The sequence below is a fragment of the Lactuca saligna genome, chromosome 4 (assembly GCF_052625555.1).
Source record: "Lactuca saligna cultivar CGN05327 chromosome 4, ASM5262555v1, whole genome shotgun sequence".
Taxonomy (NCBI): domain Eukaryota; kingdom Viridiplantae; phylum Streptophyta; class Magnoliopsida; order Asterales; family Asteraceae; genus Lactuca; species Lactuca saligna.
This window is the reverse complement of record NC_136420.1, coordinates 229,802,706-229,828,952: the sequence shown is the minus strand read 5'-3', so window position 1 is coordinate 229,828,952 and position 26,247 is coordinate 229,802,706. Positions and strand designations below refer to the sequence as shown.

The 26,247-nt window shown below is 35.5% G+C and overlaps 1 protein-coding gene across 4 annotated transcripts; it reads right to left on the bottom strand.

Annotated features, from left to right (window-relative positions):
• Window positions 1-21,201: 21,201 nt before the first annotated feature.
• LOC145043375 (cytochrome P450 81Q32-like) lies at window positions 21,202-24,534 on the bottom strand. 4 transcript variants are annotated; one of them, XM_078992009.1, is made up of 3 exons: window positions 23,520-24,534; window positions 22,271-23,383; window positions 21,202-22,193 (listed from the first exon to the last, which is right to left on the bottom strand). In XM_078992009.1, exons 1-2 carry the CDS (start codon window positions 24,414-24,416, stop codon window positions 22,760-22,762), a joined length of 1,521 nt encoding a protein of 506 aa, XP_078848135.1. In that variant the 5' UTR covers window positions 24,417-24,534; the 3' UTR covers window positions 21,202-22,193; window positions 22,271-22,759. The 4 variants fall into 4 exon arrangements, with proteins under 4 accessions (XP_078848135.1, XP_078848137.1, XP_078848136.1 ...); XM_078992011.1 differs by having other exon boundaries at window positions 21,202-22,184; XM_078992010.1 differs by having other exon boundaries at window positions 22,289-23,383.
• Between the last annotated feature and the right edge of the window lie 1,713 nt (window positions 24,535-26,247).

Genomic DNA, 26,247 nt, shown 5'->3' with positions numbered 1-26,247 from the left:
ATGCAAGAGCAACAAAGGTATGGTAGATTCTTTAATTGCAAGTGACTTAATATGAAATAACTTACCTTTTTACATGATTTCATAACAGGTATTGGGATGTTGTTCTAAGTGATGAGCAAGAATGTGAAGTGAAATTAGCCCATGAAATTTAAGTAGTTTACCTTGAACACAAAACATGTGGTTGTAGAGCCTAGTAACTTAGTGGTATACATGTTGTGTTTTGAACATTCTAACACTTCTAAGTGTACATGCAACCCTAAATACCTTGGATCTATGTTTTCTCTATTATACATACAAATATGAACTTTCCAAGGTATTCATCCTAACTAGCATAATAACATGATTCATATGAATATATCAAGTTAGAATTACATACCTCTTTGATGTACAAAGTCTTTGTGAAGCTTGAGTGCCTAGTGCCCCAAGTGTGACACCTCAAATGGTTCACACAACACCAAATACACATGGAATGACTTGAGAGAAATTGGAACACTACACAAAATCGGATAGCCCTTTCTTCACTTATAGTGCCAATTTTCTCCAAGAATAATATCATTATATAGTTAGGGTTACACCATGTAAACCCTAATTGTCATGGCCTTTCATTTCCATGATCCATGGGTACAAATACACCATGGAGCATCCATCGAGCATCATATGGGTTTTAGGCCAACTTGACAATCCATGGAGCATTAGCCCACTATATAAGTATAGATGATTTACACAATCAACCCATATATTTAATTAGTCTTCTTTTGATCAGTTAATTAATCCTAGATTAATTCTTGATCAATACTAATTAAATAATCTTATTAATATATTAGAACTTATAATATATTATCCAACCTTAAGTGTTATTTCTCTCATTATAGTCTATCCAAATGCATGATGCCATGCAACCCAAATGGACCATGTTAGGTCGAGTCAAGTCTTACCAATTATAGTTATGGACTTAGACATTAATCCAATAGTCTACCACTTGGTTAAGTCTAAAAATATTATTTCATATGAATTTAAGAACCGACTAGAAATCGTAGCTCTCAAAAGCTTCTGTCGAACTCTGACCTTGAAGATGAACTCTGAACTTTGTCAATGACTTGTCCATTAGATAAGGGATCATATATTCCTCCATTCTAGATATCATATGGACTGAGACATGGATTATAATCATTGTATCTGTCCATTTGTTGTTTCCCGATTTCTGATTTATGACGACTAACTAATTGAGCAAATCAAATCAGTCCAGGCCCGGCTGAGCACTTACATTTGTCATCACCAAATCATCGAGGGGCCAACAAATATGGCTATTATCTTGAAGGTAAAGGAATGGATAAACTTCGACTCATATGGCTTGTTCTACTACTTGTTGAATAATACACAAAGGCACGTTTTATAACATCGAGTTACCGAATGCACTTTCGTGCAATCAATGTACAACCAACTCATAGTAACAAATCACATCTCTACGTTTGAAGAATATAAAATATTATCGTCTCATGATCACTCGTGATAAAATCCACGAAGTGATTCCAATGAGCGCGGGTTGAATCCAATACTCAGAACTTATGAGCACTCATGAGTGTTGTAGCCGTTTGTCCAACATCTTAGACCTCTACAAGCCAACCCATGGGAGTTTTAATTCATATCTACTTCCAACATATGACCGAATGTGGATGGTTTGAATAACTTAGTCATCTAGAACAATGACCTAGTTATTCAGGAAGTTAAAATAGGCAAAGTGAAACACAATAATAATTGAATCCAATATGGTATCAAAACCTATGAGCATAAATAAAACACCTTTTATTTATCACCATATGATTACACATTATTCATTGTATATTGTTTCAGCTATCAACTTTATTCTTGAATTTAAAACAATAGTTGTCCCATGCTCCAAGCATGTACACTATGTTTTCTAAACACTAGCCATGCTATACACCAAGTATGCATACTATGTTTGTCTATGATCTTTACTTTGTGAAATAGATCAATTGAACATAACTCCAACGATCCTCTTTTCATAGTCCCAAATCCTTACTACAAATGCAAGAATTCCAAATTCATGCCTGTTACTGAAATCTGTTAGATTATAAACTTATATGCATTGATCCTCTTGTAATGATTATGCACAAAGTTAGAAAGACTTGAAAACAACCATTACAGAGCATTCCAAAGGAGATCAGCTCCTTGGAAACATCCTTCTTGCATTAAGTTTCCTAATCTTACACAGATTGAATAATTTCTAACTTTGAAACATTTCCAGATTCCATTTTGACTATCACTTCTGAACAAGAGTTGCCTCCTTACTGATTATGTCAATATGGTCCTTCCAGAATTATCACTATACTTCCAACTATCCTTGAGCAACGAATCTTTGGTAAACCTTAGATTATCTTTGACAATTGTTTAATCCTTTTAGTCATATCCAATTCTAGACCTTTTCCCTTCTTAATGCCCCAGACATTTGGAAAATTTTAGAAAGGATGAATATAGCACATGTAATCAATCCTATATCCGAAGCATATGGGACACAATTCATGTTGTCTCACATAAAGACTAAACCAGTCTTTTGCTATAATATTTCCATTTCAATTTGCCAAGTTCTCATAATTCAGATTATGAAAAGGGATGTCGTAATCATAATTGGATTTTAGAATGCAAATAATGGATCCATATATAGAATTTTCTTATGTTGAGTCATTCCAACATGAAATTCATATATATGTCCTTGACTAAATACGATTAAAACCTCAATCAAAGCTTTTAGATTTGAGATGAAGTATAATTTCCTCTCCCTTAATTATAGCAAAACAACTTTTTCCCAATTGAAACCTTTTGTTTTCTATAATTAACATTGCTAACTTGCAATACTTATCATAATTATCATGCTCCCACTAACATGATGATTATTAGCATAACACTTATGCTTCCAGTAGGTTTAACATGTATTCAGAAATCAGCTGGACTTCTAGAAATCAATACTTTATTGACTTTCTTACCAAAGTTCAGATTTCTGATACTAGATTGCTTTGATAAGACTTTATCATAATCCTACAACTTATCTTACATAGCTCATAGGTGTGTCTAAACAATGTAAGAACTATGAAAGGGAATGCCGTAATCATAGTCTCGAGTTTTTCGACCTTTGCCACTTCTCACAAGTCCATGTTAGTGTGCCGGTAAACCACACACGCTCCACTAACGACTTTGAGAATGCAAATATCACAATTGCTATCTAGCTAAAATCTACTTAGTGAAAGTGTTTCCTCACCATCATTTTTATGAATTGGAAAGAAACCTTATGACACTTAAATTTAATGGTGTATGTGTTCTTATCCTTGTGAATTGTCAAAACCATAGTCACAAGACAAGGATAATGACAAATCCAAACTCATATAAACTGAACTCAATCTTAATTTTTTTCCATCTGGCAGCTCAAGGGCCTGCCATTGCTTCCAAGTTGTTGTGCAACCAATTGAGAACTCTAATAACTCATATGCAAATCCAACTTTGATTGGAATGAGCACAAAATATGTCAACACGATAGGTTATGAACCTCAAGTCGTGTGCTAGTGAAGAGCTTCAGGTTTTATTCTTGATTAGTTCTTGAGACTTTGAAGACCTTTAAGACTCCCACTGTCCTCTTGACATAGAAGACTCTCTTGTCAGATATTCCAGAGATAGTGTGGATTCTAATCAAGACAAACACTTCACACAATTGGCCTTAGTCGGTCTTTTTTTTTTTATCCAAAACATCACAACTTACCAATTTCAAATGTACAAGAGTAGAAAACTTTTACTCTTACATTTGACATATGTTTTAAACCTTCTTTAAGATATGTCACTCAAGTTACATTCTTAGAGTATGACTCTAAGACTTGTATTGGAACGAAGTATGACTAATCTTCGTGATTTAACCATTTCAATAATTCAAAATTCCTCTTCTTAGTCATAAGAATGCACTAAGATTTCCTTAGAGAGCTAATTATGCTATGATTTGTTAATCATTAAGATGATCACAAAACTGATACTAAAGTACTCTCCCATCTTTACAGATTTGAGAAACTTTTATCTTTCTGCTTAATTTGACTCTTCTTATTCGTTCTGCCTTACATTGAAACTTTTCCAATGTTTCAGAATTATACTTAAACTTGTAAGTATAACCATATTTACTGAACTTAAGTAAATCATGATGAATAGTCTTATCAGTCTTTTGTGGTGAACTTAATCAGTGCACATGAATGTGTACTCGATCTCTTAGTCCATTACTTGACTCACACATCCATGTGAACAAGTAGTTAGTCTTAATTTTTACCAATGTTTGAAAGTTCGCATCCATCATGCTATACAACTTGCATGATTCCAAGTTTCGGTCCAATTGAAACCTTGGGTGACGAGAATCTTTTCGTATTTGGTAAATTTAGACATTACGACAAATTAGAGAATCAAATTCACTTTCCAATATTGCTATCAGTGGAATCTTATAAGCAACAATTTTCCACAAATACCATTGTAAGGATACATAAAATAAATAAAATCATAAATTTCCTTTTATTTTTTAAAACCTTGTGGAAAAAACTATCCTTAGAATGCAAACGAGCATGAAAACTTTGTTGTTATCTATTCCTAAGCAATATATGATAACTCCTAAGAAGTAGCTCAAGAATCCGATCTTTAAACTATGCGATAGATATCCATCTACACGATCAGATTCAACATATCCTTTCTTTTAAGTTTCTTAACTTTTCTTTGATTCTTAAAACATCACCATGTGACCCATTCACATCATGTATCAAGAATCTCAGAGTAGAAACTTAGCAGAGTTAGATAGTGGACTTTACCTGAAGTAGAGTCAAACTTATTGACTTTAACATCATTAGGTAAAATTGGCAGCTTCGCAACCAATGCCCCTTCCTTTGACAAGGACGCTTTCGTAATGGAACATGGGACTATCACAGACTTAGTCTTTCTCTTTACCATTTGGTCAACTGAGTTGACAATGGCCGATCCCTTTCCATTGGGAAGAGAGAGCTTTACTGGATGTCCAATGTCATTATTGTTAATGTCCACAAGTTTTAGGAAGTTAATCTTAGCAAATAAATAAGATCATTAAGGGTCTTGTCATAGTTTGTTTCATAGGAGTCCCAAAAGAACTCACTATGTGACTTAGAAAGTGATTGAACCACCAACTTTCTCAAGACTTTGACAGCCAACTCTTCCGACTTGTCAATATGTGACTTCATCTCCAAGATGTGATCACACCTAGACCTTGCCTTGCCAATAGGGCTTGAGTGACCTTGAACTTCTGGTTTAGGGAGAATAATTGGAGGAGGTGAAAGAAGTATGATTTCCATAGGACATCATCTTCACTTAGGAAAGCTTGTTTCAAGATATTTAGGAAGATCATAAATGTCTAAACCATACATCTTTTTGGGAGATATTCAAGATAGTTGATTTAAAGTCCTTAATATAACACCCAATACAAAATATTAAGGCTAGGACCCAACACAATACTTTTATAACTTGGAAGAGGGATGCCGTAGTCCAAGCTATAAAATATTTGAATGTAGGTGAATGACGATTCACCAATTTCCACCAAGATAAACGAAATGTATTATTAGGTTTTAATTGGATTTGAAACTCCTAGATCTTTTGAGATTCATTGAACTTTTCAATGGCATGTTTCAATCTCGAGTGTGCCCTTCAGGTTTTGTGACTGGGATGTCGAGGATCAAAAAACAAGGTGTGAAGTAACCATGCAAATATACTGGGTACCCTTAATATTTACCCCTTAATCGATGTGTTGGTTAACCACACACGCTCCACCGATACTATGATAAATATTAAGTTACCAATTTCCTACCTTGTTAAGTCCATATTAGTGTGCCGGTTAACCACACACGCTCCACTAACTGAATTAAATAAAGTGCAAAGTGTAATTTCATGGATTAGCACCTTATTCACTTTTTCCTAAATAACTAAGATTGGGTATTTATAAAAGTTTTAGTTACTTAGTATTTAACATTAATACTTTTCATGAAGGGAGACTTATAGTCCTTGTCCTACCCGTTCGGCTAACAACCCTCCACCAGTCAAGGAAGCGGTGGGTGAGAGTGGACACCCATTAAACTGTCCATTTATAGGCAGTAACCTTATACCCCCTTATAGACCGTCTTCGTGAATGAGGCCTACTAACGGTAAGACTGACTTTACTCTTATACATACATATATATATATATATATATATATATATATATATATATATGTATGTAAGAGTAAAGTTAGTCTTACCGTTAGTAGGCCTCATTCACGAAGTCGGTCTATAAGGGGGGTATAAGGTTACTGCCTATAAAATGACAGTTTAATGGGTGTCCACTCTCACCCACTATATGTATGTATGTATGTATGTATGTATAAGAGTAAAGTATAAGGGTTGAATTTTAACTTTTAAAATTCTAAGGGTGAACTTTGAATTAAAGTATTCATAAGTGAAAACTTTTCAAATTCCAAAACTTGAGGGCAAGTTTTGAAACTATTCAAAACTAATTAATTCCATAACTTATGTGTTTAAGGTAGTTTTAATAAAAAAGACTCTTCAAGTTCCATAACTTGAGGACAAGTTATGGAAGACTTTAAACTAATAAAAGAATGTAACTTTTCTTTATTTTGTAATTTATGTAATCAATTAAGGTTACATATTTTATTACTTAATGAAGTGACTCTTGAACCCCCATAACTTAAGGAGAAGACTCTTCATTTTTGTAACCATTGCCAACTTTTATGAGTTTTATGACACTTAAATGTGACTTTTCATATAACTTGAGGACAAGTTACAAAAACACATTTTAGAATCAACTCTTAGATTAAAATGGATTGAAAACACATAATCAATTAGCTTTTCTATTAATCTAAGCAACTCATAAGAACATAGTATTTCAAGTCAAACACTTTTTCATGAAATTAGCCTAACCATTAAACTAATACAAATCATGAATCTATTGACAAATATCTTTGAAATTGGATTAGCATTAACATTACCACATCAAAAACAAGTTTATAATTCCAAAATCAGTTTAGGGTAATGTTCCTAGTCCATTTCTAGCCAAAAAAACTCGAAAATATGTTGTTTGAGGCTCCAACTCGTTGAGTGCATGAACCAACTCGGCGAGTTGGATGCTTTTTGCCTTGGACTCGTCGAGTCTGCAATGCAAACAGGTCCAAACTTTGATTTTTCAGCCAATTTTGCAAGTATAACAAGAAAACAAGCCTAGGCTCTGATACCACTGTTGGGGTTTGAGCATTCTAACACTCCAAAGTGTACATGCAACCCTAAATACCTTGGATCTATGTTTTATCTATTATACATTCAAATATGAACTTTCCAATGTATTCATCCTAACTATTATAATAACATGATTCATATGAATATATCAAGTTAGAATTACATACCTCTTTGATGTAGAAAGTCTTCATGAAGCTTGAGTGCCTAGTGCCCTAAGTGTGACACCTCAAATGGTTCACACAACACCAAATACACATGGAATGACTTGACAAAAATTGGAACACTACATAAAATTGGCTAGCCCTTTCTATCACTCATAGTGCTGATTTTCTCTAAGAATAAGATCATTATATAGTTAGGGTTACACCATGTAAACCCTAATTGTCATGGCCTTTCATTTCCATGATCCATGGGTACAAATACACCATGGAGCATCCATGGAGCATCTTATGGGTTTTAGCCCAAATTGACAATCCATGGAGCATTAGCCCACTTTATAAGTATGCATGATTTACACAATCAATCCATATATTTAATTAGTCTTCTTTTGATCACTTAATTAATCCTAGATTAAGTCTTGATCAATACTAATTAAATAATCTTATTAATATATTAGAACTTATAATATATTAACCAACCTTAAGTGTTATTTCTCTGATTATAGTCTATCGAAATGCATGATTCCATGCAACCCAAATGGACCATGCCGGTTCGGGTCAAGTCTTACCAATTATAATTATGGACTTAGACATTAATCCAACAATACCTTATTTGCATGTCGTTGCAACAATATTGTACCTCAATGGAAATGTAGAGGAGTATGTAGTTGTGTGGTTTAGAACAAACATGTTTGGAAGTTGCTATAGATATCCAGCCAAACCAAGTAATGGAGTTAACATGTGGCCTGCTATTCAATGTGATCCCATATTACCACCTAGGCGAAGGAGATGTCATACAAAGAATAAAGAAAGGCATAAAATTAACAAGAAAGGGATATCTGTTAACAGATGTGGTAATTTTCATCAAGAAAGACATAACAAGAGGTGATGTCCATTGCTCATATGTCACACCCCGAAATTAATGGCGGAAACGTTCCGGTGCGGAGGACGTCATGTAAAGTATCACAACCAATGTACATAGCAAGCATAGTAAACACAACCATTACATTATATAGGAATATTTACATTTGTTTGAAAGCAAAGTAATACATGTTTTATATATACATCAGTATAACAAAAGTAAAGACGAGACTGCTAAAATGCTCTGTCTTCTCCAAAAGAACACGGGATACCTGTCTAACGAGAACCTGAGAATACAAGCAGTTTTAAAAATATCAGCAAAAAGTTGGTGATTTCATAAGCGGTTTGTTTTTGTAAAAGAACAAGTTTCCTTGGGTTTTCTGAAAAAGTTGTTATCCAAGAAAATCCCATATTTTCTTATAAGAAAAGTTTAGTTATCCATTTGTTACACAGTCTGGATAAGAACAGTTAAGTTATCCTAGGAAAAACCCTTATATTCCTTATTGGTTGGTGGTTGGTTATCGATTCGAAAATGCAATTTACAAGTATCTACCATACTTGTAGCGTTAAGTGAAGTATCCTAAAAGCCTGGTTATCCTTGAAAAGTACATTAGTTTTAATACGTAAATAAAACTAATAAGTAGGTAGTAAACTAATTACTGAAGTAAATCTCCATAATCTAAGTTGCAAGTTCCAGAACCATACAATAAACTAGATAAGGCTCGTAACCGGGCCAGTATCATATTATGACTTTTGTCACCTATGGACCAGTCGCTCCTACTGTAGCTAGCAGCCAGGTGCGGGGTAGTCAATCTCGTATAGATCTATACACTCAAGTCACATTCTCCCTCCAGGAGATTCTGGTTACATGGGTAGTCCTACACTCTCGTATCAAGGGGGAGTGTTACCAAGGACGTGTCTCCAATCTTAAGGCTAATGAAATTTTAAAAGAAATCATACGGAAAATCCTGTTTTATTAGTGCTTCACTCTGGTATCCAGGGGGAGTGTTACCAAGGACATGTTTCCACTTCTAAGATTTATGTTATTAGTCCTTCACTCTCGTATCTAGGTGGAGTGTTACCAAGAACGTGTCAAAAGTTCTAAGGTTATTGCTTTTAACAGTAATGATGTGGATAATCATTTGTGAAATATAAAATATAACATTTTATAATGAGTTTCACAATTATTATGAAGACTAACTCTACAAGTTAAATGGTTGGTTAATACGGTTTTCAGTGTTAAAAGGATACGGAATATGAAACATTTCATACGAAATAATAACTTTGAGTACAAGATTTCCTTGTACTTTTGCTTGTATTCCCCCCCCCCCCCCCCTGAAAAACATGAAAAACACGGAAAAAGGTGTAGGGGTAAGAACTCACCAGATGAGAAATGTGCCGGTTAGGATGTCGAGTGTCAGTTTAGGGCTTGAATACACGCGAGGTTCCTATGTAATGTGAAGAGATACATAATTGTATCTAATTAGACTTTGAACTACTAATTAAGTAAGGTAATAAACTGTAACATCCCCAAAATCACGGCCAGAAAAGACCGGTTCTGTTTATACTTTATTTCAAAATCGGAGTAATCTTTTAATAAAAGAGTTGCGGAATTTGTCCCAAAACAATATTATGATAAAGATTTATCAAAAGCATTTCCTTAGAAATGTATTTCATTAAAAAGACTCGGGATGTCATGTTCGATACAGTACATAAGTATAAACAATACAACATAGGCCTTACTACATTATTTCATATCTACAAGCCTATATCCGTAATCCCTCGTCCAAAACATCGCATCTATGCTCATGCGCCACTACCTGTAATACAAGAAACTGAGTGGGTCAGACTTGGGAGCCTGGTGAGCAAGCCACAATAAATAAGTTTATTAACTTTATCAAACCAAATAAACCCGATTACCCATTCCCGTTATCCTCACTTTACATCCCTAAGACATCTAACACAAGGTACCTAGTCTAAGGACTATCATCGGGATGGACACTACTGCTAAGGGGATTCCTCAGCCGTAAATGTTCTTAAGGAAACCATGTGGGGGATGGAGTACATCTGGTGAGCACACAGTTCAAATAAACACACAGTTCGAATAAACACCTACAGGTTGTGAGCCAGCTAGTGTTCCACTGGACTTTCTAGAATAGTCCATGGTCGTCATCTATACTCCGCTAGATGACTGGATCATCATTAACATCTATAATGAGGCCTCTTATTATTTTATTTTGTCACACAACAACTATTACATCTACCCATGTTTTACCCAACATAATTTGTAGATATAAAATACATATACAATTTAAATCTTTGAAAACATGTATAAAACGTTCATCCAGCATAAATAGCAAGTATTCAGATAATATGCACACATAGCAGGTAATTTATATAAAATACTTCATATCTATGTGTAAGCTGAAAGTAACTATGCACTCACCTGAGAAGCTGGTGACTCGGTACTCAGACAGCGCTTCGTTTACTTTAAAATAGTTTCCTTCGACGAAACCTAGTATTATCACCAGTAGATTTTAGTCTAATATTACTTTTGACTAATTATTAGCCTTATTATTATTATTATTATTATTATTATTATTATTATTATTATTATTATTATTATTATTATTATTATTATTATTATTATTGTTATTATTATTATTATTATTATTATTATTATTATTATTATTGTTATTATTATTGTTATTATTATTATTATTATATAAGCGTTTAAACAATACTTTCCAACCACTATGTACAGATAGGGGCCAGACATAAAACACTGGAGGGCAGGACCATTTTGGCGTATAGCACTTGTGAAATCCAACAACCCTATATGGTCCTTTAAACTAGATTCCCCGTACCGCGAGTAGTTAAAAAGATATAATAACGACACTTATATAAGTCATAATAATAGCTCAAATATTTATTATAAATTTATAATAACAATACTAATTTTAAATATAAACTATATTTAAAATAGGGTGAGCATAACTTACTTACAAGTGGATTTTAGCTAGGAGTCGGGCTCTGCAGGGGCAGAACTTCGTCGCTGAATCTTTCTAAGAAAGATTCGTGCAGCGCTTCAGCGCTCACCTTACTATACTAAAACGACAGAAAGTGAAGTCGAATCACGAGAGACCAAAATGCTCGGGGGATAAGGAGAGAAAGACTCTTGAATCAAGAGAATGGTGCAAGAAATATGAGAGCCCAACCCTCTTATTTATAGTAATTGAATTTAAAAAAACTACCCTCCATAATTACTTAATGACATTATAGTTATATAAACAACTAAGCACCCCTTCATAATACTATTTTAAATAGATTTAACGATATTTGCACTAAACTAATGTCGAAAGAACTCAACATTAGTCTTATAATGGCCGTATCGTCGATACCTTTCTAATGATATATACACACACACACACATATATATATATATATATATATATATATATATATATATATATATATATATATATATATATGTGTGTGTGTGTGTGTGTGTGTGTGTGTACGTAGATATGATTTCTACTTTATTTTAATACGTAAATATGCTATTATAATTTGTAACTCGTTCATACGAACTCTGTTTTTGACGTTATTTATATCCAAATGTAGGTGGAGACGTACTCTAAAACTTTCGTTTAGACTCCGTCGGCTAATTTTGACTTTATTTTTAAAGTTATATTTTTAACAGGCCGAGACAAGATTGGTCCGTTAAAATCTCATAACTTCTTTATCCGATGTCCATTTTTGTCTGTCTTTTTATCGTTACGCTACTAATAACGAGATCTTCGATTCTCGTTTAGGTTGTGCCGGCTAAAAACCGCTCGATCTAATACTCGAACTTCGGGCTGTACATCGCTAAGCCGAAACTTCGAAAAATCATAACTTCCTCATAAGAATTCAGATTTGGGCGTTCTTTCTATGGACGCTCTCAGGTTAACATATTCTAAGACTTTCATTTAGATTACAAAGGCTAAGAGAAGCTCTATCATAAATTCACTATTTATGTCTCCTGGTGTCGTGCTAGTTTTGCTGTAAAACTTCGACGGGCCATAACTTTTTCGTTAAAACTCAGATTTCTACGCTCTTTATATGTACGGAAACCTTGTAACGTATACTAAAACTTGGTTAAGATTATTTATTCTTAATAATATTTTGTCAAAAAGTCATTTTCGACCCCTATTGCCTCTAAATTGACTAGCCCGGATCTACGGACGTTACAATTATCTCCCCCTTAGGATGATTACGTCTCGGAATCATCAACGAAACAGGATTGTATAATGACTCCGTACGTTATCTCTTCATCCTAGGTAATAACTGTAACTTCTATGTCTCTTCGAACGAGTATCCAACTCTTGAACTCCTTGACTGCAGACGGTGCTCAGTCTTGCACCTGCTCGTTGGACTTTCAATCATGACCTTCGTGTCACAACCTCATTCTTTATCAGAGACTCCTTATTCTTCTTAACAAACTTAGGATAAGTTAATTTGATTACTACAATTGACCGATGTATCATATTCTAATGACCTATCGTCGTATGTAGCAATGCTTAGACTCAAGTATCTTAGAGTCAAATTCGGGAATGGATTATGCCTTCCTCCATCGTCTAATGTGATATAATCACATTTTAACATATAGAATTTCTAGCTACCAACTTCTTTAGCAACGAGCATGATACTTCTATTGATCGCTTTGATTTCAATCGTTTGGTTTAAGTCTGATGCTACATCAAACTTGGTTCTCTGAACCACGTAACCTACTCATCGTAGTCGGACTCAATGTGATATGACCACTAGGGTCGGGATAACAACAATCTTCTTAGTCATTACCGAAACAATGGTAATGACATACTTGAATAAAACAAAATCAATTACTAGTTTCTTGGTAACCTTGTGACTTTCCCTGATCCAAGTGTGAGTCATGTGCTCCCGGTAGTATAGGCCTCTACTACCTTTCACACCTACTCATAATCGTCCTAAGTATTGTCCCGTAGTTTTCTAAGTCACCATACAAGAAAATCACATAGAAACTTAACACATAAAATATCAAAACGAAGGTTTTATATTATTCCTTGAAACGATTACATGGGTGTTCAAGTTCACCCTAGATTATGACTCTAATAGGCTACACCATATAACACTATCTACATGGCTTCTTCATAAGTTGATCTCCATGTATCCATCCTCACTCCTGATTCCTTGCATCGTCAGCTGCTTCGTCTAGGATCATATGGAATGATCTTGCCTTTGGTTTTGGCGGAATGTTTGGTCTTTCCGCCTCTTTCTTTTTTGGGCAATCCTTAGCAACATGCCCTTCTTCAGGGCATTCATAACACACCCTTTTGCTGGCGGTGCACTCGTTGGCGTAATGTCCACTCTTCCCGCACTTGTAGCAAGTCACTTCTTTGCTATATTTCCCATTGTGATTCTTCTTGCACTTCTCGCACCATTTCACTTTGTTTCCTCCTCCGCTAAACTCCTTTGAACCAGACTTGATCTTCTTATTAGGCCTCGTAGACCCATCAAACTTCCTCTTTTTGCCAAATATCAATCTTGTTGGCAGCTCTTCCCTTAATCATATCTTCCACAGACTTGGCAGCCCAGATAGCTGCCTCCAGAGTAGGTGCCTGACGCACCAACACCGCGTACTCCCATGGAAGTCCCTTTGCATACTTGTCGATTTTCGTCAGCTCATCCGGTACAAGGCGCAAGGCGAACTCCATCTTCTCTGTGAAGATGTTGGTGTATTCATCAATTGACATGCTTCCTTTCTTTAAGGTCAGGAATTGGTTCTCAAGGTCGAGTAAGTTTTGAGCTGAGCAGTACTTTCGTTTAAATTGCACTAGAAACTCTGCCCATGCCAGTTGCAGGGGCTCATTGGGGCTCAAAATCTTCCCTAGGGTATTCCACCAGCGAATAACGCCTCCTCTGAATTGATGTACTACAAATGTGGTTTGTAGCTTGCCTTTGCAACCACATGTCGTGAAGGCCAATTCCATCTTTGAGATCCAATCCATGACCCCGATCGGATCTTCCATCCCAGTGAAAGTCGATGGATTGCAAGTTAGAAAATCTTTGTACTTGCATCCATTCCTCTTGACTCCTTCATCATGATTGTTCCTCCTAATCACCAGGGGATCAGCTTGACCAATGGTCCTGCTGTCATTCCCTTCCTCAGACTGCCCGTCATTCAGCTCGGGCTGTTCAATAGGCATCGTAATTTCCTCTCGAGCTTGTAGAAGCAAGCGCCTTGTTTCCTCCATTTGAAGATCCAACATCATCTGGATCAATGCTTGCACTCCGACCATCGTGATTGGCTCGGGTGCAACTTCTACTACGACTGGTATTTGCTGTATCACTGGGGGCTGATCTCGGTTCCCATTTGTATTCACGTTTCCGCTACGGGTCCTTGCCATCTTGATCTATACACCGAATAAGGTGAATCTAGATCTTTATTTAGGATTGACATTTAAATCATCCTTATCACTCCGAAACGTTTATATGCTAGTTCAAATATCGTAGTTAAACACTTAGAATTCTAAACACATAAGGTTTCCAGATCCGGTCGGCAACAGACCATAGATCCGAACAAATAATAGCATGTCAGGCACAAAGCATTTAGCACATAAAAGCATTTTAGGCATAATTCCTAAAATAAGCTAGTGCTCACACCTCACAATCATCGCTTAACATTTTAAGTTTAAGTCTAGAAATCCTACAAATTCCTAGTTCGCTTAAACTAACGCTCTGATACCAACTGTGACATCCCCAAAATCACGGCCAGAAAAGACCGGTTTTGTTTATACTTTACTTGAAAATCAGAGTAATCTTTTAATAAAAGAGTTGCGGAATTTGTCCCAAAACAATATTATGATAAAGATTTATCAAAAGCATTTCCTTAGAAATGTATTTCCTTAAAAAGACTTGGGATGTCATGTTTGATACAGTACATAAGTATAAACAATACAACATAGGCCTTACTACATTATTTCGTATCTACAAGCCTATATACGTAATCCCTCGTCCAAAACATCCCATTTATGCTCATGCGCCACTACCTGTAATACAAGAAACTGAGTGGGTCAGGCTTGGGAGCCTGGTGAGCACATAGGGTTTTCAAGCCACAATAAATAAGTTTATTAACTTTATCAAACCAAATAAACCCGATTACGCATTCCTGTTATCCTCATTTACGTCCCTAAGACATCTAACACAAGGGACCTAGTCTAAGGACTATCATCGGGATGGACACTACTGCTAAGGGGATTCCTCAGTCGTAAATGTTCTTAAGGCAACCATGTGGGGGATGGAGTACATCTGGTGAGCACACAGTTCGAATAAACACCTACATGTTGCGAGCCTGCTAGTGTTCCACTAGACTGTCTAGAATAATCCATGGTCGTCATCTATAGTCCGCTAGACGACTGGATCATCATTAACATCTATAACGAGGCCTCTCATTATTTTATTTTGTCACACAACAACTATTACATCTACCCATGTTTTACCCAACACAATTTGTAGATATAAAATACATATACAATTTAAATCTTTGAAAACATGTATAAAACGTTCATCCAGCATAAATAGCAAGTATTCAGATAATATGCACACATAGCAGGTAATTTATATAAAATACTTCATATCTATGTGTAAGCTGAAAGTAACTATGCACTCACCTGAGAAGGTGGTGACTCGGTACTCGGACAGCGCTTCGTTTACGTTAAAATAATTTCCTTCGACGAAACCTAGTATTATCACCACTAGATTTTAGTCTAATATTACTGTGACTAATTATTAGTCTTGTTGTTATTATTATTATTATTATTATTATTATTATTATTATTATTATTATTATTATTATTATTATTATTGTTATTATTATTATTATTATTATTATTATTATTATTTTATAAGCGTTTAAACAATAGTTTCCAACCACTATGTACAGACAGGGGCCAAACATAAAACACCGGAGGGCAGGACCATTTTGGCGTATAGCACTTGTGAAATCCAAACAACCCTATGCGGCCCTTTAAACCAGATTTCCCATACCGCGAGTAGTTAAAAAGATATAATAACGACACTTATATAAGTTATAATAATAGCTCAAATATTTATTATAAATTTATAATAACAATACTAATTTTAAATATAAACTATATTTAAAATAGGGTAAGCATAACTTACTTACAAGGGAATTTTAGCTAGGAGTCGGGCTCTGCAGGGGCAGAACTTCGTCGCTGAATCTTTCTAAGAAAGATTCGTGCAACACTTTAGTGCTCACCTTACTATACTAAAATTACATAAAGAGAAGTCGAATCACGAGGGACAGAAATGCTCGGGGGATAAGGAAAGAAAGACTCTTGAATCAAGAGAATGGTGAAAGAAATATGAGTGCCCAAGCCTCTTATTTATAGTAATTGAATTTACAAAAGCTACCCTCCATAATTACTTAATGACCTTATAGTTATATAAACAACTAAACACCCCTTCATAATACTATTTTAAATAGATTTAACGATATTTGCACTAAATTAATATCGAAAGAACTCAACATTAGTCTTATAATAATCGCATCGTCGATACCTTTCTAATGATATATATATATATATATATATATATATATATATATATATATATATATATGTGTGTGTGTGTGTGTGTGTGTGTGTACGTATATATGATTTATACTTTATTTTAATACGTAAATATGCTATTATAATTTGTAACTCGTTCATACGAAATCTGTTTTTGACGTTATTTATATCCAAACATAGGTGGAGATGTACTCTACAACTTTCATTTAGACTCCGTCGGCTAATTTTGACTTTATTTTTAAAGTTATATTTTTAACAGGCCGAGACAGGATTAGTCCGTTAAAATATCATAACTTCTTGATCCGATGTCCATTTCGTTTGTCTTTTTATTTTTACGCTAATAATAACGAGATCTCCGATTCTCGTTTAGGTTGTGTCGGCTAAAAACCGCTCGATCTAATACTCGAACTTCGGGCTGTACACCGCTAAGCCGAAACTTCGAAAAATCATAACTTCCTCATAAGAAGTCAGATTTGGGCGTTCTTTTTATGGACGCTCTCAGGTTAACATATTCTACGACTTTCATTTATATTACTAAGGCTAAAAGAAGCTCTATCATAAATTCACTATTTACGTCTCCTGGTGCCGTGCCGGTTTTGCCGTAAAACTTCGACGGGCCATAACTTCTTCGTTATAACTCGGATTTCGACGCTCTTTATATGTACGGAAACCTTGTAACATATATTAAAACCCGGTTGAGATTATTTATTCTTAATAATCTTTTGTCGAAAATTCATTTTCGACCCCTATTACCTCTAAATTGACTAGCCCGGATCTACGGGCGTTACATATACCCCGAGACGCAAAATCACTTTATTTTATTTGTTATGAGTGATACGGGTTGCATCTAAGGGGGTGTAGGGTCTAAATATGGAGTTTGATCTTCAAGAGTAAACTCTTAGAAGAGTTTACGGCCCAATGACCATATCCCCATGAGTTTATGGCCGTAAACTCATGGTTGGTGTGTTCTTGGATGCTTAAAGGTCTTGCAAAACTAGTGGAATTAGGCTAGGTTCAATACTAGGGCATAGGAAGTAATTAAATCATAAAATGGACCATTTTGGGGAGTTCACGGCTGTAAACATAGATTTTATGCCCGTAAACTCTTACTTGCTCTTTCCTTTTGTGTTTTGATGGTCCTAGGTTAAGCACATACGATTCTAGTGTAATATACATGCCATGGAAGGAAGTTAGGGAACCATTTGACCTCTTTAGAGGAGTTTACAGCTAAGGGACCATTCCTTGGGAGGTTTACGGCCTTAATCTCCTAAGGCCATTGTTTCCTTGATGTTTAAGGTCGCTACTTCGATGGTGGTTGGTTCTAGACATTATTCCAAGCCATAGGAGGTGTTTAAGGGGAAATTTAATACCCTAAATGGTGTTTACAGCCTAAGAAGGAGGGTTTACGGTCCAAGAATGATCTTGGGCCGTAAACTTATGTTTACTCCCCAAATAACAAGTTTTTGGTTTTCTAAGCTCGTACATGTAAGTCCTTAAGTCATAGCTAAGCACCAGAAGTGATTTGGAAGGGTTTTGGGGCTTCAAAACCCCATTTATGGGTGTTTGCAATTTGGGGTTGTTCCTAGACTGTAAACACAAGTTTTTGGTACTTTTGGATGATTTAAACACGGTTTTGTATGCTGAACAAGCTAAACTATAAGCTAGGATAAATCACTTACCAATTTGGAGCTTGAAAGGGGTGGTTTTGGATCAAAATTTGGCTTGTAGAGAGAGAGAGAGAGAGAGTAGTGAGAGAGAGTGAAAAAGCTTTAAATGAAGGTCCACTCACCCTTATATAGGGTTTGAGTTTGTGGCCCGATGGAAATCCACCCGATACCGACGTTAAATGGAGCTTATGGTCGTACCCGACTAAGTTGTCGTAACCCGACGTGGTCGTGAATTAGAAACTTTTAAAAAGAATATCGAGGGTGTTTCACGTGTTTCTAATGCATTTGGACACTCATGAAGTCATAATAAAAGTCTCAATTTAATTAACTTAATCCAAAAGTTAACGGAAAAATTGAAATACAAACGGGTTTTATTAATGGAAACGGGTTACAGTGACGGAATAAATTTCAGGTTGTCACATCATAGAAGGTTGATTTGTATTTTCATTGTATATTCATCTACATTTGTATAATAATAAATTTATTTGTTTTAAAAATGCAGCAACTCATGTGCACAATGAGGAACCACCTGTTACTGAAGAAGGTGATGGAGATAAATTTGAAAGTGATGTTGATGTTCAAGAAGATGGTGAAGAAGCTTTTGGGGATCAAGTTGAAAGTGATGTTGATGTTCAAAATGATGGTGAAGAAGCTTTTGGCGATAAAGTTGAAAGTGATGTTGATGTTCACGAAGATGGTTAAGAAGCTTTGGGGCATGAAGTTGAAAGTAATGTTAATGTTAGCGAAGATCGTAAAGAAGCTATGGGGCATGAATTTGATATTGGAGCTATGGTTAAGAAGCTATGGGGCATGAAGTTGATGTTCAAGAAGATGGTGAGAAGCTATTGGGCATCAAGTACGTACTGAAGTTAATATTGAAGGACCTCTTGATCACTAAGAAGTTTTTGGACATAAAGTTGATGTTCAAGATGTTGTTGATCACCACGAAGCTCTTATACATGAAATTGATGTTCAAGACATTGTGGATCACCATGAAGTTGTTTTTGATAACAATGAAGCTACTTCTTTTATTTATTATTTTGTTTCCAACAAGAGGCAATTACCTTCTGAGAGGTTCACGAAACTGAAGTTGAGGAAGAAGGTGGTAACAAAAGATCGGAGTGGGGAAACTCATGAAAATCCAGTCACTTTAAACTAGGGTAGTTGTTTTCTATTAAGATTATATCAAATATTGTGCAATGACATATCTTTTGGTTCCTAGTGCACATATTATGGTGCTTACACTTGTCTTTTGGTGTTGTGCATATTGAAGAACATTTAGTGTCATATGTACATGGTTGAATATTGGTTTAAATATGTTTAATATTTATATAGTTTTTAAGCATATTGTGTTCTTTTTTTTTTCTTTTTTTTTTTTAGTGTGGAACTGTTTTAAAACATATAAAATTGTGTAAATTGTTTTAAAACATAGAAAACTGTGTAAAACAGTCGAAATTTGACCATTTTACCCTTGGTTTTAAAACTGTGTAAAATTGTCCAAAAATTACTATAAAACTATCAAAATTTTATTAAAAAACTGTTTTATGGGCCATCTTGCCACTGTTGTTAAAACTGTGTTACAAAATAGTTTATGGACCATTTTACCCCTCCTGGTACCAATTTACTCCTTTTTTTTGTTTTTTTTTTTTTTTTTTTTACTATTTTGCCTCTCTTCTTCAGAAATTAGGTCAGTATGGCATTATAATCCTCTTGTTATCTTTTAATAAAAGTACAATGCTATTCTTTTGATTTTTAAAGATCGTATGAAAATAGATTACCAATGTATTCAATAAAAGTACAATGCTATTTTTGAAACTAATTTAGCTCTTTCATGAAGGGGTTGGATTGTCCAACTTCTATGTACATCCTACAACTACTAGATGGTCTCTGAAACATCCCAAAATATGACACAAAATTTTTTGTTTAACAATTACTAAAAGTACTAAAATAATATCACAAAGTAAAACTCATACTTCAATATTTCAAAACAGTAACTAATAGTTATGTAGAATTATATCAAAACTGTATCAATCACATTTATGAAAAACTAGAAACATCTCCCAGGACAACTGAAACTGTGGTGTATGCGATGCCATCAACCCGAGCTCTTCCATTTGCTTGCGGAAGTACCTGAAACCAAAACTGAAACTGTAAGCACGAAGTTTAGTGAGCTCCCCTAAACTACCACATACCATACAATACAGGTAAACACATACTGGGCCTTGCCCACTGCATCAGACCGAAATCTGGAAACTGCATCAGACCGAAGTCCGGAACTAGCCAGGGCCTTGCCCTCTGCATCGGACCGAAGTCTGGAACTACTAAGGCCTTGCCTCCTGCATCGAACCAAAGTCCGGAACTAACTGCATCGGACCGAAGTCCGGAACTGACTGCATCGGACAGAAGTCCGGAACTGACTGCATCGGACAGAAGTCCGGAACTACTGATCATAGCATAGCATAAACATATCAACTAGCATGAACACATAAATAGCATACTGCATCGGGCTGTAACTTGGAACACATAACACATAAATCCTGTCTGAGCCACGGAGGCATCAAACATAATAGAATCTGCATCGGATAGATGTCCGGAACTACTGATCATAGCATAGCATAAACATATCAACTAGCATGAACACATAAACAGCATACTGCATCGGGCTGTAACCCGGAACACATAACACATAAATCCTGTCTGAGCCACGGAGGCATCAAACATAATAGAATCTGCATCGGACCGAAGTCCGGAAACTACTACTAGCTATACGAGCCGGCATTGTGGCCTTAGACCCATTCCTACTGGAAGGAAACTCACCTCGTGATCTGGATGCTGAGTGTATAGCTCTGGAAGCTATCTGCTGCTGCTCCGGTATCTCCCTGGCTCAAAGTACTATGAAATGGGTGCAAAAACTTGGTTCTTCTTCTTCTCCTTTGGATCTAGCCTCCTTCTTCTCTTCAAAACTTCAAGATTTACACAAGGAATGCTCAAATACTCAATGGAATGGTTAGGGTTTGCTAAATAATGCTTTGAGGGTGAAGGGGACGAGTTTGGGGGCTCATAAGATGGTTTAAATAGGGTGCAAACCCGAAGATTTAGGGTTTCTACCTGGCAGGCCGACTCGCCGAGTCGCCGATCTATACGCTGCCTAAGATCACGACTCTACTCGACGAGTCGGGCCATAGACTCGTCGAGTCCCTCTACAACTTCTAAAATAAATAATATAAAAGCAACATACCAGAGACGGATCGTTACAGTCTCATTATTCCTACTCATTTTACAGACCATTTTCCTTGCTGCTATAAAATTGTATTACAGGTAACATCCTACATACACACATTCTTTTTAATTCCCACTTCGTACCAACAATACATGAGTTTAATACAAAACATTTCAATACCAAACATTTCATTTTATCCAATTCCTTTCTAAAATTCTTACACTCCTTATCAGTCTTCAACTTGTAAACACTGAAATCGTATTCCAATATTGCAATCTTCACTTAAAAAGAATGTTCATGTTCTTCATCTTTCTTATTCTTGTTCTTAGTTATATTTTCTTTATCTTCATCAATCCATTCCCAGAAATCACATTTTTCCTTCTTTGGATCCTTAATAGTCAGTTAACAATTAACATAAACAAACAATATGTAGAAGAAAACAAGAACAAGTTTTTAGATACACTTACCAAAGAGTTAGGGCAAACCTTAAATTACGCTTTTTCTCTTCGAAAATTTTAAGCTTGAGCAGGAGTTGAATGATTGAGATGGAGAACCCATGAGAGTTGAAGAACTCCATTGATCACAAGAGTAGACGTACCAATGGTATCATTGTGCCCTAAATCGATTTAAAGTATGAAATTTTCATTTAATGCTAAGTAGATAGGTCATTAATGCCAAGTACATATATCAACTCAACATTTATTTGCCAACTCAATGTTCACCTAACGATGTCGGCCGCTTTAATGTAAACTGGAAAAAAAATCGTAGCTTAGTTTAACTTTTTAGACAAAACGTTAATTTCATTGGTCTTCATTGAACGATCAAAACATAATTGAGTTTTGTGAACGAGTTAAAAACTTCCTTGTTATTTTAAGTTATTTTCCCAAAGCTTTTTTCACAATACAATTTTAAAGCCAGTTCACTTACATGCCAAGCAAAACCTGCTTTATATAAGTTTACATGTTTAAAGCTATTAGATTGTGTGTTATCGGACGTGGTCTACACTTGGCTACTAAAGGTTGAACCTTGGGCATGGTGAGCCCAGGACCTTCTCTCATGTCAACCATCTCTTCACTAATCCTTTCCCAATCGAAACACTGTATTAGCAACCCTAACGTCAACCCAACCATACGCAACGCCAAGCCTTCTCCTGGACAACTTCTCCTTCCAGACCCAAACGGCATGAATCTAAACCCATCTTTTGTACTTTCTAAGCTCTCGAACCTTTCTGGTTGAAACCTTTCAGGGTCATTCCACAGGTCGGGGTCATGATGCATCCCCCATTGATTGACTAGTAGCATGGTCCCACGTGGGATATGATAGCCTCCGACCACACAATCGTCGGATGACTCATGAGGTACTAGTAATGGGAGTGGAGGATACATACGCAAAGTCTCGTTCACAATACAACGAATATAAGGTAAGCTGCTCATGTCTGATTCATCAACAAGACGGCTTTTCCCCAGATGACTATCTATTTCCTTTTGTGCCTTCTTTATAACATGTGGATGGTTGAGCAAAAGGGAAAGAGCCCATTCCATAGTCGTGCCAGAAGTATCAGTTCCAGCTGATAACAGATTCTAATCGTCAACAAGAACCAGAGTTTGTAAAGGATTTCCAGAAACATATTACATATATATAGCAGATATATCATGTTCAAAAATGTATAATAGCTAGTTTCATAAATCTAGTGTAAAGTTGTAGGGAGTCTGTTACTTTTACCAGCACAAAGCTTCTAATAACTTCATCAGTGTAGTAATCCGGATCAGTTTTTTGTAGCTGCAATAGAACTTCAATCATTGTGTTCTTCTTCTTGTTTTTGGGTTCAATCCCATCTACTGTTCGATGTTGTTCGATCAACCCTTGAAGGAAAGCATCTCTCTTTTTCTGCAATATAATCATCTTCCGTTCCAACTCTTTCATTCCAAACCATCTCATGAGGGGCATGTGATCCCCTAAATTCGAAGTATCCGACAGGAGAACAGCCTCCTTAATTATCTCCTGGAACTGTTTGCCTTCCTCCTTCATATCTCCGCCGAAATATCTCTTCCCGGATATCATCCTCATCAACACGTTCAGCGTCATCTCCTGCAAAACCGACTTGAAGTTTACCGGCGAAGAACATTCAGAGATCAACTTACGTATCAGAAGTCTTCCTTCATCAGCGCGTATGTCATGGAACTCATTAAGGCGATGAGGGGAGAAGATCTCGATGGAGGAGATCCGGCGAAGGTTGCGCCAGTGGTCGCCGTATGGTGCCCAACCTATGCTGGTGTAATTGTCGCCAAGAATTTTGCCAGCAAGAAAGCGAGGGCGGTTGGCGAAGATGACGTCGTTCTTAGTGAAACATTCTTCGGCGGCGGTTGGGGAGGACACCAGTAGAACGCGGCGGGATCCAAAGCGGATGAGCAGGATTTGGCCGTGTTTGGCGGAGATTGTGGTCAATGTCCTGTACAGGGGTTTCTTCAAAAGGTGGAGGTGGCCGATTACCGGGAGGGTTGGAAAGACAGTCGGCGGAAGCGAAAGGTTGGAAATTTTGCGACGGAAGTAGGAGGAGAAGATGAAGATAAATGAAGCTACAAGTAGTGCGAAGGTGACCAAGAGATACTCCATTGTCGCTAAATTAAATCCAGAAGTGAGTTTGGATGGAGTTATTTTTTGGTGCGGCTTATAATAACAATTAATAGGAGAAGATATGTTGAGATTGTAAAAGAAAAGACATTTGATCTACAACAGACAAGTATTACTAAGTAGCTTGACAGATAGACCGTATAGCATGTACTCTGTGACTTTTATTATAATTTCATTATACCATCAATAACTTAAATAAACAGCCAAATTTAATTCCTAAACGTGGCAATAATTCTTGGTAGGATGCACATCTAAATTTATATAAAAAGGCGTAGTTTGAATCAAAGAAGCAAAGTTACATTGTGATTGATGGAATAAAATATTGGTGTTCGTTAAATGATTCAGATAAACCATGAAAGTAGCAAAAATGTAAAAGAATCTCTTAAAATTGTGACTGGTATGCATTCTTAATAAGTAAAGAGTTTATATGGTGTCAAGTGGATCATTTTACCCTACCCATAGTAGTATATAATAAAATTTATTTGAGACCTACCTAAAATTAAAATTTTAATGAAGGACTTGCTTAATTTCTTTGGCAAGATTTAAATTCTAATCAAGACTTTTGAAGGCCATCTTATCTTAGCCGAAATACTTAATTACCTATCTAGAATTGTATTAGTCACATATCTTGTTTGTTTGGCAAAAAAATTAATACAAATCAAGACTTATAAAAGTCATTGTTTGTATCTTCATAGACAAAATACTTAACTACGTATTATAAAATATTTCTAACATAATCTCTAAATGATCATATTTAAAAAAAAAAAAAAAGTGCTTTAGACGATATTAATAATAATATAATTATAAAAATATTTTAATATATTAGACATGGACATAATTTTAAGAACTTATAAAAAATATATATTTATTATTGTTGACTTTTAGCTTATAATGAGTATTTTTCTGACTATTTTATTTTTATATATCGGTTTTATAATAGTGGTTTATGTTATAAACTCATGACTGTTTTTAATTAGTCGGACAAAAACGCCAAAATCACAAACAATTTAATGTGGTCATATATATATATATATATATATATATATATATATATATATATATATATATATATATATATATATATATATATATATATATATAGAGAGAGAGAGAGAGAGAGAATTACAAATATATCCTTTTAAATAATTACCTTTAAAAAAAATAGCCAAATTTTTGGATTTTTTAAAATAGTCACCGAAACCGCAGACGAGTTAGCTCGCCTGCTACTTTTTGCACTGTCTTCGGTTTGGTTGTTTGACTCGGTAGGTTGACTATCGTTTCATTGAATGAGCTTCAATTTCGCGGTCCACCTATTATTTCGCTGCATATCAGCTCATATTATGTAGAGTTCAAAAAAGCATTTTAGGTTATCTTTTGGTTTGCTCAACTATAAAATTCTATTTGATGGGGGGCTTCGAATAACAACCAGGTTAGTATTTTATACATATATTTTTGTTTATTATTTTTTTATTTATTTATCGTGAAATCTAGTAGTATTAGGTTGGTTTGTTTTTTTATTATCAGTTTAGGTCATTTGGTTTTGTATCATTGCATATAAAAGGGCATTTCAGCAAAAGACAATTATCAAGATGCATCTGATTTCGATTTACATAAAAGAAAGGCATCTGATTTCAGGTTTGCATCAAAAATTAACATCATTTGTTTTCATGAACCCTAGAAAAGATAATTTCATTATCCCTAGAAAAAAACCATAGAAAATATGATTTCATGAACCCTAGAATAGTTGAAAGCACGTACCTGGCAGGGAGGGGGCAAAGGTTGGAATGAAATATGCGGCGGGAAGAGGGCAGTG